The sequence below is a fragment of the Penaeus vannamei genome, chromosome 11, assembly GCF_042767895.1.
Source record: "Penaeus vannamei isolate JL-2024 chromosome 11, ASM4276789v1, whole genome shotgun sequence".
In the NCBI taxonomy this organism is placed as follows: Eukaryota; Metazoa; Arthropoda; class Malacostraca; order Decapoda; family Penaeidae; genus Penaeus; species Penaeus vannamei.
The window spans coordinates 30,856,401-30,869,120 of record NC_091559.1 but is presented as its reverse complement, the minus strand read 5'-3'; the positions used below and the strand labels follow the sequence as shown (position 1 = coordinate 30,869,120).

The following is a 12,720-nucleotide window of genomic DNA, read 5'->3' as shown; positions in this document are numbered from 1 at the left end:
TAGAGGTAGGATGACCAGGGATAGAGGGCCGAGATGCAGAGACATCTTGAAAAGATGGGAGGTGAGAATAGTGAAGGCCAGGTTTGGGATAGACAGAAAAAGAAAAACCTCGTCGGTGTGCTCCCTGCCGCCACAGATTCGAGCTTGTAGTCAGGGCAGCCCCTATAAAATAAATTACTGGATTCACCGCAATTGCTACACGTATGTGACTGTGCAAAGCAATTTGAACAACCACGACCAGACACATGAGAGCAGGGGGTTGTGGAGTGACAGCGCATGGCAGGGTGGCCCAAACGCCAACATTTCTGACTCTGACGGGGAAGGGGTCTATATGTTCCAACAGGGCAAGACTCTCCACCAATATAAACTTCATAGGGGGCGTCATGTCTACGGATGGTAATCTTTGCATTATTGATGCGAGACTTACGGCGGCCTCTAGGAGAGATAGTGTAGCACTGTATTGCCACTGCACCACAGTCGAGGCAGGCAGGTCGTTTTCACAGTCTGACCAATCCTTTTCGTAAGCAGGGCAATCAGCTGGTGAGATGGAAACTGTTCCGGTATAAGTATTAAGAGAGGGGTGAGGTTCGGCAGGAAGGAGTTTGCCAGTGAGGTCAGTCAGGGTAGATACAGCACGAGATTGGGATTCCGATGTAACTGTGAGACGGCATGAACGATCGGAACGACCGAAAAAGAAAATTTTGCCTACTTGTTTTTGGAAACATTTTTGGAAGAGATGGGTATTATCAGAGTAATGGGTTGCGGGAGAGATCACAGAGAATCGATCCCACTTGGCTGGGCTAAAAAGAGTAATCAAAAGGTTTGCAGAGGTCGAGTAGTAATAAGGGAGGAGGGGACAGACAATGAAGAAAACTGTGTAGGAAGAGATAGAGTGGAGGATGTTGGGAGAGAGGAAGGGATGTATTCTGAAGGCTGAGAAATGACCTGGGAGAATAATTCAGAATGGATAGAGTTGACAGCAAACATCAAGGAGGTATTAGTATCAGTGGTCTGAGCCGTGATCATTCAGACGGCTCTGCCAGAGCATAGCCACAAAGAAGTCAATTAGTAGACCTTCTGGTTAATGGCTGAAACAAATAAATGTGCTAGACGTCTAAGGACATATAGCACCATGGGAAAATATTGTGGTGAAAAGGATAAATGTTAATGATTAGTATTAAGAGTATTAAATGTCAAAGATTATCGTGTTATAGAATAGTGTGATAGGGAAAAGAGTAAATAGGGTGCAAATGATGTAAATCGAAAATAAATGAAGGAAAGGGTTAAGGGTATAGAGCAATTGGATGGAATGGGGTGTATCTGTTGTTGGGAAAGCTATAGTAACATTGCTTTAAGGAAAAAACTGATGAACTAATCAACGTGTAATACGAGATGGCTGTTGGAGAAGTAGCAGGAGAAGAGTTTGGGGGATGAGATAGGGGGACTGGGGAAGGAGGTGAAGTATCGGGAAGAGTGTCAGGAGGAGAGGACACTGTTGCGACAGAAAGGATTCACGTGGGCATCCAGGTGGGAGAGGTAATGGCATTGGAGAACGAAAAGGGAACGGTGTACATGGAGGAGAGGATGGGGTGTGTTGGGGAAAAGTAGGAAGAGGAGGGGCAGGGGGAACTTGTGGAGGAGGATGGATATCGGCATACTTTGAATGTAGAAGGACTAGAATAGAGGAATTGAAGGGTGGATGAGGGAGTGGAACATTTTTGGGTTATGTCTAGGAATTTTTGGATGACTTCAAGAGTTTCTGGAGGGGATTTGGGTAGGGAAGTCTGAGAAATAGAGCATGTCTTGTGAAGAGGAGAAGGGGATAGACGTTCGAGGAGCAGAGGGAAAAGGTGTAGGAGGCGAAGATGCAGTAGAACGTTTAGGTTGTCTGGTGCGACGCGTAAAGTGAAGAGAGGAAGGGTAGGCATCGGAGAAGTGGTAGAGATTGGAGTATCTGGATAAAGGCTGGAAAATGGATTTGACTGGGGGATAGGGTGAGTAGAGGCAGGATGGTTCAGAGTAGAGGGAAGAGATACTGGGGGAGATGCAGAAACATCTTGCAGAGATGAGATGGGAGGGGGGTTGCAGAGCGAAGGACTTTTGGAATAGGTAGAAAGAGAAACACAGTCATCATGCTTCCTGTCTAGCCTCACATAGAGTGAGGCCTAGTTTGAATCTGAGAACAACTACTTCACATTCGAGCTTAAGGCAGGGCAGCTCCTCTAAAATACATTATGGGAGTCACCACAGTTGGAACATGTACGTGACTGAGCAGGGCAATTTGAACAGTCATGGCCAGGTTGGGTACATAGAGGTCAGCGAGTTGTGGAGCGAGTGTTTGACTGGGTGGCCAAAATGCCAACATTTTTGAAATGACGAGGAAGGGGTTGATATGGTCAGACATTGTAGGACAATCCACCAATATAAACCTCATGGGGGAAATCATGCCTACAGAAGCTAATCTTGGCAATATTGACATGGGACTTACACTGGCCTCTGGGAGGAACAGTGTAGTACTTTGCTACTACTGCATCATAATCAGCAAGGCAGGTAAATGGGTCATTTTCACAATCTGACCAATTCTTGTTATATATGGGACAATCAGTTGGGGATAGAAACAGCTCCAGTACAAGTATTAAGAGAGAGGTGAAGTTCAGCAGGAATGGGTTTGCCAGTAAGGTCAGTTAGGGTAGACAGTGCACGAACTTGGTAATCTGATGTAACGATCAGAGTGCCTGCGAAAGGTAACTTTGCCTACTTGTTTTTGGAGGAACTGTTGAAAGAGAAGGGTATTCTCACAGTAGGGAGCTGTGGGGGGAATCTAAAAGTATCAATCCCACTTGGCTGGGCCAAAGAGAGTACTCAGAAGGTTTGCAGAGGTAGAGGCAGTAGTAGGATGAAGGCGGGAGGAAGAATGGATAGAATTGCCAGTAAACGGCTAGGAGGGGGTATTAGCATCAGTGGTCGGGGCCAAGGTCAAAGGAGGGGCAGGGGGTCAGAAAACCATCAAAATCAAATTCAGATAGGCTATTTCATGAAAGGGCAAGCCTTAATGCCCCTATTAAGGGTACAGAATCTTCATTATTGGCCATGGTGAACCTGAATAAAATCAGGAAAAGAAACGGTCTACACCTCAGGGTCCCCATAAGGGGTAAGGGCTGGGCAATTAATCAAGGGAATACCGTGCCCATGGCTCCCAGAGGCCGTTCATGACTGACATAAATCCAGCCTTTTGTCCTTCAGTACGGCTCTCACACCTTAGGAATGGGACAGAAGAAGGAGATGAAGATACGGAAGAGCAAGGGAGAAGAAAAGGCCAAGCAAAATTAGTTGAGACAAGGGCTGAAGTCCAAGGTAAGGGCAATCCCTAAATTGGGCTCCAATCTCCTAAGCCCTCCCACGACATTGAGCAAGGTATAGGGAGGGAGTAGACCATACGACAACTGATTTCACCTTTCTTTGAGTTTGCGGGAAAAACGCCTTTCTTACTAATGCTATCAATAATGATACTCTTATTTTTATAATAAACATCAAAATTACTATATTGTCATTGAAATTACTCACAATAATATCAATTACCAGAAAATACTATTAAATATCAAGGAAAAGGGTAAACGGGTGAAACAGGTAGTTCTCACAAATGGCTCACTGGTGACAAAATACTTATGGAGCTATCTATGTATAAAAGCAATAGCTGCATTAAACACATAGTGGGCATGGCATGTACACATACCATCCCCGGTGGCATGTGGTTAAAAGAAGACTTCTATAAGTAACTGTATTATGACAATATTGTATTTAGATTACTAAATTACATGTATTTGCAAGAATACATATACAAATTTTACATATTCAGTTAATGTGGATTACTCATTCTGTCTCACTTTTGGTGGAAGGATTAAAGCAAATTACATAAATTATCATACTTTAATAAAATTTATCAAAATAAAATTCATTCTATGATTAATACTGAAGACAGATAAACAGAAGCCAAAGCATTTAAAGGAAGAAAAAAACAGTAAAGAGCTAACTCCCAGTTTCTGTATACACAGTCTTGTCAAAACTCACAGTCCACTGATAAACCACAAGCATTAAAGAAACGAGTACAGAAGCATACTACAAATATATATAAAGATTCTATTAAAAATGTTCTAGGAAAACACTTATTCTAGATATTTTGTATTACTTTCTGCAAAAGATAAGCTGATACTGTGTGTAGTGGTGGGTTATATTACTATGTATTTGCATTTCTATTCAAAGAACAGGTCCATCAAAAATTATATACATATATCATAATGTACCTTCATTAAATGTATGCAGTGATCTCTCAATAAGACAGCAGAGATTATCAAATGCATAAAATAATTTCCATGTACTACAATTGTTGGCTAAGATGTCTGCTATTGTCTGTTGTCCTAAAACAGTCTATAGGCAGAAAATATTTGCAAAAGAAACTTTGTTGCTTTTTATTATGACTGAGTCCTTGAGTTGTGCTTTGTTCTGGGTGTTAACTATCCCTATGTAAAAGAAAAAAAAATCAGTATTTGATTGCTCTTACAAAAAGAAATTATAGACAAATAATGAAATAACATTCACACTATAAACCGTCATGAAAACTCATAAAGCAGCAACCACAGGAACAACCTCATACACTGCCCACCACATACTCTGCAAATTAACCCACTACTGCAAGGAATGCCATGTATGGAAATGGCATGCCCAATGCAAATTCAGTTTACCAATTATATTTACAGATGGCTCCACAAGAGCTTTTTCACCTAGGATTCAATTACTAGCACTGTTTCCTTTTTTCCTTGATTTTTGGAAATATACTCTTATCTTATATTGCTATTAGTAGTGTTCATAACATTATAATAATCATAATATCTACTGATTCCTTGGTGGTTTCGCACTTGTGGAACAATCTATGTGTAAATGCATTTAACCAAACATTCCTGGCAGTAATGGGTTAAATCAAATTGTACTCTTTCAAATATTTCCAGGTACAGTAGAATGCCCTCCTTTGGTCTAAAAGGCCTAATCTTCACTTGTACAAATAAAACTTAAAAATATTGGAATAAAGAAGAAAACTAATCCTAAAAATAATACTCTGAGATTAGAAGAGATAGAGGTATCTGGATACCTATTTGTTTGAGGACTCACTAAAATTTACATTATTAACAAAAAAATGGCAGTTGAAAAGCAATTTACATATAAATATATTTAAGGAAGTCTCTAATCCATATATAGAGCCCTCATTATATGAAATATTAATATGCAGTTAATTAGAAAAATATTAGAATATCAACGCTAACACAGCCCCAAAGAGAATTATCGACGCCTCAACCAGGCTATGAAAATATTATATAAAAAAAGAAACCCATACTTCAAGGCATGTTTATTTATATATTCATTCATAATAAGAAGAATCTATCAATTTTCTTGCAGTCAATCCCTACAGAATTTTAAGGGAGTGATTGATAGATCTGCCAACTGAAAAATAAACAAATGCATAAATTGCAAGTCCAATTGCATAAAAAAAACAGAAAAAAGTCAACAAAATTAAGAAGATTAACCAAGAAAAATCCAAACTATAATAATAATAATAATAATAGTAATAATAACAAAAGAAAATTCACAGAGAAAAAGGCAAAGAAAAAAGTATATTAATCAGACTCTGAGTCCGATTCCGCTATCATTCTTGCCCTTGATGCCTTGATAGGAGAGTTAAACTGCGGCGACTGCGATCTCTGACTGGCATACAGGCTGTGTGCGTTGCGCCTGCCTCGACCTATGCGGGGAGAAAATGACAGTGGGTCATTATTAACACACCAGTAAGTGAAGAGAGTAGTAAGGATTAAAAGTGAGGGGATCAAACACACACACACACACACATGTATATATATACATATATATATATATATATATATATATATATATATATATATATATATATATATATATATATATATATATATATAATTTCTAGAGCTAATCTAAGTCATTCTTTTCTCCAAAGGTATGTATTTTTTTTCTTTCTTTCTTTTTTTCCTTTCTTTTCTTTTTTTTGAACAATATCTGAACAGTTCATACATTAGTTTTCTACATATTCAAGTTTAATCAATTCAGAGCATGTTCCAAGATAAACCCTGCCATGCCATCCATCTTATGAAAAGATGAAAAAATTGGGAAAGAAGAATAAGAACAATCATTCACTTATTCACTACTAACCTGAATCAGCGATGATGTTACCGAGGTCCAGTTCCTCCACCTCTTTCTTTCTTTCAATCTTCTTGCGAAGTTTCTTGCACTTCTCAAGGGTTGGAGTACCTAAAATCAGTAACACATTTTTGTCAGTGTGGGCTATGGGACAGGCACTTTTTGGTTATTTTTTGTTTGATATCATCTTTCTATGATGTAATAGTGTTCATTTTCCCCCCCAGATTTTTTCCCCCCTAAAGCACAATCACAGATATCATACCTCATCACAATTCAATTAAACCACAAAATCAATTTAATATAGTTATTAGGCCATGTCCATTTGTCGCATATGAGCCAAACAAAATATTGTTTGAGAGCATTTTTATCATACTGAATTCTTGTAAGCATGTCTCATCTTGAATACTGTGAAAGGTGTACAAAGGATAGCTAAGTGCACAAACATTACACTGCAGTCATCTAAGAAATAACACACACAAAAGTTATTTAACTCTTTGACCCTGTATGATAGGCAACTTAAGTCACAATTCTTTACTACTATTCCATGTCAGGCAATTGATCTATATGCCTTCCATCTATTCTGTCCAGATGCTGTCATCTTAATGTCATTTTTTTTTTGGAATGTAATGTTTTAAGGAATATTACTTTTACCAAATATGAAAACAGACACTGATGAGTGTTATAACTGACATGTATGTACTCATCATGCGCCTTCTTGCACAATAAAATAAAAAATTATTGTGAATGATAATCTGGTTTTCAGGTATCTTCATGTTTTTGAAATTCTTTAAAGTAAAATGTGGGTAATCATAGCTGCTCTGGATGCAAAAGCAGACATACACAAAAATTGATTATTTTTGTACATTGTATTATCTTATAAATAAAGCTAAATTTTTCAAATGAAATTGCCTTTGTATACTTTTTAGTCCAACATGGAATTTTTTTTTATCAAGTAGCATTTTCATTTTTTATTTTGCATTCACTGGAATGGATATGGAATCCTTGGCTTCTGTCACAGTTAAATAATACTTAAAGATAACCAAACAAGGATGATACTAACCTTTAAGACCCTGTTCTTCCATCACTCCAAGGAGTTTTGCCTTTTTGGCCGAAATACTCTTGCAGCCTTCTAGAAGTTTGTCATAGTTCTTGATGTGGATGCCACAGGTGCGGATGTACTTTTTGAGGCGGGCTAGCTTGTCCTCACCCTGGATGAATTAATTCAATGTTGATGAGTAAGCTGGTTTGACTAAGTGTAATGTAAGAGAGCCATGGAAATTTTCTCATTGTCATCTTTATTTCCCTTTTTTTGTATGAAAGCAGAGGGACGTTGAATATGAACAAATGAGAGAACTTATGGGACATAAACATGAATACCATATAAACAAAACCACAAACTCACCTTTGATTGCTTTGGTGACTTTTTACTAGCTTCCTTCTTGGCTGGCTTCACCTCCTTCTTCTCTTTTGATGATTCCTCATTCTCACTATCTGAGTTGAGTGATGTATCTGAGCTATCACTATCTGCCTTGTCTGTTTTTGAAGACTTCTTTGACACCTGTTTTCCTTTCTCTCCTGTTCCTTCTTTCTTCTTCTTGGCTAGAGGTTCATCACTGTCTGAATCACTCATTTGTGCAGGTTTAGGTGACTTTTTCTCTGCTACTTTTGTCTTTTGTTTAGCAGTAGTTTTCTTGGCTAGTGGCTTTTCATCATCAGAACTGCTGCTGCCATCTGAGTTTTCCGAGCTGTCATCAGCTGCCTTTTTGGCTTTGGGCTTTCTCCCTCTCTTGGGTGTCTTCTTACTCTCCTTCTCAGGCTCTGACTCAGAGTCTGAGTCTTTTTTCTTGCCTTTTGCTGTCTTGGGCTTTCTCCCTCTCTTGGGTGTCTTCTTACTCTCCTTCTCTGGCTCCAACTCTGAGTCAGAGTTGCTGCTAGATTCTATCTTCTTTGCATCTGCATCACTTCCATCAGAATCCTCAGAGTCTTCCTTTTTCTGTTTTAAGGGGCTACTCTTCTTCACCTTCACATTTGTCTCTGCATCTGAGTCACTGCCTGATTGGTCATCCTTCGTCTGTTTCCCTTTCTTCTTACTCAGTGGCTCCTCGTCTGATTCACTTGGTGTTTCTGTCTTCTTTCTCTTAGGACTTGGGCCTTTCTTCTTACTCAACAGTTCCTCTTCATCTGAGCTACTTGGCTTGTTTCTTTTCTTTCCTTCCCTGTCTTGCTCTTCCTTGTTGTCAGAACCTCCAGACTTCTCATCCTCTGCACCCTCTCTCTTTGCAGTCTTCTTCTTCTGCAGTGGTTCACTGTCTGAATCACTCTCACTCTTGGCTTTTACTGCTTTTTTCGATTTTGGAGTTGGCTTCTTTTTCTGCAATGGCTCATCATCAGAGTCACTGTCGCTACCTGCTTTTTTCGATTTTGGAGTTGGCTTCTTTTTCTGCAATGGCTCATCATCAGAGTCACTGTCGCTACCTGCTTTTTTCGATTTTGGAGTCGGCTTCTTTTTCACTAAGGGCTCATCATCAGAGTCACTGTCACTGGCTGCTTTTTTCGATTTTGGAGTCAGCTTCTTTTTCTGCAATGGCTCATCATCAGAGTCACTGTCGCTACCTGCTTTTTTCGATTTTGGAGTCGGCTTCTTTTTCTGCAATGGCTCATCATCAGAGTCACTGTCGCTACCTGCTTTTTTCGATTTTGGAGTCGGCTTTTTTTTCACTAAGGGCTCATCATCAGAGTCACTGTCACTGGCTGCTTTTTTCGATTTTGGAGTCGGCTTCTTTTTCTGCAATGGCTCATCATCAGAGTCACTGTCGCTACCTGCTTTTTTCAATTTTGGAGTTGGCTTCTTTTTCACTAAGGTCTCATCATCAGAGTCACTGTCACTGGCTGCTTTTTTCGATTTTGGAGTCGGCTTCTTTTTCACTAAGGGCTCATCATCAGAGTCACTGTCACTGGTTGCTTTTTTCGATTTTGGAGTCGGCTTCTTTTTCTGCAATGGCTCATCATCAGAGTCACTGTCGCTACCTGCTTTTTTCGATTTTGGAGTCGGCTTCTTTTTCTGCAATGGCTCATCATCAGAGTCACTGTCACTGGCTGCTTTTTTCGATTTTGGAGTCGGCTTCTTTTTCACTAAGGGCTCATCATCAGAGTCATTATCATCACTCTCTGGATCTTTAGCCTTTTGACTGACCTTTCTGGCTTTTTTCTTTGTAACAAGTGGCTCATCATCAGAGTCACTGCAACTCACAGCTTTTTTTGCCTTCTTCCCTGGCTTAACTGCTTTTCCTTTGCCCTTCTTAGGAGCTGCTTCATCATCATCAGAATCTGAATCACTGTTCCTAGATTTCTTCTTGGCCAACTTTGTGTTTTTGGCTGCCACCTTGCTCTTTGGCTTGGGTTTTGTTTTTTTGCTTCCTTTCTTGGCTTCAGGCTCATATTCTGACTCACTTGATGAGCCTTCTGAGCTAGACTCCCGCAAGGAGGCTTTGCTAGACTTCCTTGGCCTCCCTCTGCTCTTCGCAAGAGGTTTATCATCTTCAGAATCACCAGAATCATCACTTGTCCCAGCCTTGTTCTTTTTGGCATTCTTGCCTTTTGCTGATGACTGTACAGACTTTTTCCTTTTCAACACTGTATCTTCCTCTTCACTGGAGTCCTCAGATAAAATCTTGGAACTCTTTGCTGGTTCTGTTTTGGGCTCGGAGAGATCCTGTCCTGAGTCCTCATTAGGTTCCTTCTTCTGTCCTTTTGTCTTGGGGGCTTTCATTGCCAGGGGCTCATCAGAGTCTGAATCCTCATTTGATTTGGTTCCCTCCTTGGAGTCTGACTTAGTACTGGCTTTCTTCTGTGCCACGTTCTCCTCCCCAGACTCTTCCTCTGAGCTATCCAACCTGCTCAGGCCAGAGTCATCATCTTCTGACTCTTTGTTGAGGATGTTCTTGATGTCATCCTCTGTCACTGAGGGTTTCTTCCTCTGCATCACATTTACCTCCTTCACTGCCTCCCCACCTTCCTCCTCATTCTTATGCCTCTTCCTGGGTGTCTCCTCATTCCCTGGGGACAGAGCTCGCTTCCTGTCCACGATCCCATTTGCCACTTCTTTCGTTTCCATGGCCGAGTTGTTCTCTTTGTCTTCTGTGACTCCTTTTGGCTGTGGCTCCTCTTCCTTTTTCTGGATGGGCTTGCGACTCAGCTTGTTCACTGGGATCTGGCAAGATAGGAAAATTGAAAGATTGTGTTTTTGAATATTTAATTCACAGATATATATATATATATATATATATATATATATATATATATATATATATATATAAATATATATATATATATAAATATATATATATATAAATATATATATATATATATATATATATATATATATAAATATATATATATATATATATATATATATATATATAAAATATATATATAAATCTATATATAAATATACATATATAAATCTATATATAAATATACATATATAAATATATATATATAAATATATATATACAAATATATATATATATATATATGTATATAAATATATATATATAAATATATATATATAAATATATATATATAAATATATATATATAAATATATATATATATATATATATAAATATATATATATAAATATATATATATATATATATATATATATATATATATTTATATTTATATATATATATTTATATATATATATATATATATATATATATACATATATAAATATAAATATATACATATATATTTATATATATAAATTATATATATATACAAATATATATATATATATATAAATATATATATATATAAATATATATATATATATATATATATATAAATATATATATATATAAATATATATATATATATATATATATATATATATATATATATATATATATATATATATATATATATATATATATGTATGTATGTATGTATGTATGTATGTATGTATGTATGTATGTATGTATGTATGTATGTATGTATGTATGTATGTATGTATGTATGTATGTATGTATGTATGTATGTATGTATGTATGTATGTATGTATGTATGCATGCATGCATGTATGTATGTATGTATAAAGAGAGACAGAGAGAGAGACTGAAGATAAGGAAGCATTAAAAAAAAACAAAAAAACTTAAGTCCAACCAGAAAATGGAAGGAAAGAAAGAAGGAAGCCTAAGCCAAAGAGACGGTCTTGGAGCAGAACTGTAAAGAATGGAAGCAACGAGGGCAGAGGCAGGTACAACTGGAGAATAATAATGTGCAGAAAATGTAATACCAGGCAATACATGGCAAATATCTAAAGGAAAGCTTTATAATGATAGACACAGGAATGAAAGGAAGGAAAAAAGCACATTAAACTAAAAGCCATATCACATAATAAAAGCAAAACTTGGGAGAATATACAGAAAATTTTTGACTAAAAACAACTACACAAACCATAAAGCAATGAAAATTATTACACAAACTGTATTACTAATGCCATTTGCGCAGACACCAACTTATTGCTTACAGTAAATCAGAATGAGAAACTTACTGGCTAAAGGTACGTACTTGCAGCAGAGGTGAATTGCCTGTGATAAATGAACGGACAGGCTTTCCTATCTTGGGGGTGCTTGGCTTAGGCTTCTGTATTCTGGACAGCTGTTTGTCCTCACTTGTGGTCACAGCAGTAGCCTTGGTCTCCTCTGTGTTCATCTGTGTAAATTAGTTTTTGTATCAAGGATTGAGAGAACTATAGTTATTTTATGTCAATGAAGATTAACCACAAAAATAGAAGAGATACTTTGTTTGAATGTTTCCAATAAATGAAAAATATTCAACTATTAAAATAATTGTAGGAAGAACACAGGGTTAAGAATAAGCTTTTATAAAATGGTAAAAGTAGATGAATGATAAAAATAACAATAATAGTAGTAATAATGATGATGATGATGATGATAGTAATAATAGTAATAATAGTAATAATAGTAATAAAAGTAATAATAGTAATAATTGTAATAATAGTAATAATAATAATAGCAGTAATAGTAATAATAACAGCAGTAGTGGTAACAGTAATAATGATGACAATAATAATAATAATGGTAATAGTATTAATAATAATATTACCATTATCATTACTACTGCAATTTTGACTACTACTAATACCAATTACTATAATAATAATAATAATAATAATAATAATAATAATAATAATAATAAAAGCAAAAGAGAGAACTAAAAAAGAAAATGAAAAAGTGGGAGAAGAAGACAAAGAAAGAAAATGAAGTAAAAACAAAAAGTAAAGAAAGGAAAGGAAGAAAAGAAAAAAGAAAGAAAGACAATGGAAGGGAAGGAAGAAGAAGAAGAAGAAGAAGAAGAAGAAGAAGAAGAAGAAGAAGAAGAAGAAGAAGAAGAAGAAGAAGAAGAAGAAGAAGAAGAAGAAGAAGAAGAAGAAGAAGAAGAAGAAGAAGAAGAAGAAGAAGAGAAAATCACAGTA

General features: G+C 36.8%; 1 protein-coding gene across 4 annotated transcripts in view; it reads right to left on the bottom strand.

The window, feature by feature from the left end:
* Positions 1–3,915: 3,915 nt before the first annotated feature.
* Positions 3,916–12,720, bottom strand: part of LOC113802689 (nucleolar protein dao-5) — a 10,196-nt gene continuing 1,391 nt past the window's right edge. For 2 of the 4 annotated variants that reach the window (XM_070127215.1, XM_070127214.1), the window contains exons 2-6: positions 11,793–11,936; positions 7,622–10,429; positions 7,280–7,427; positions 6,232–6,330; positions 3,916–5,791 (exon numbers count right to left, since the gene is read on the bottom strand). In XM_070127215.1, coding sequence (XP_069983316.1) covers positions 5,667–5,791; positions 6,232–6,330; positions 7,280–7,427; positions 7,622–10,429; positions 11,793–11,936 — 3,324 coding nt within the window. In that variant the 3' untranslated portion in view covers positions 3,916–5,666. Of the gene's footprint in view, positions 5,792–6,231; positions 6,331–7,279; positions 7,428–7,621; positions 10,430–11,775; positions 11,937–12,720 lie in introns of all 4 variants that reach the window. The other 2 variants (XM_070127216.1, XM_070127217.1) reach the window with 1 other exon arrangement.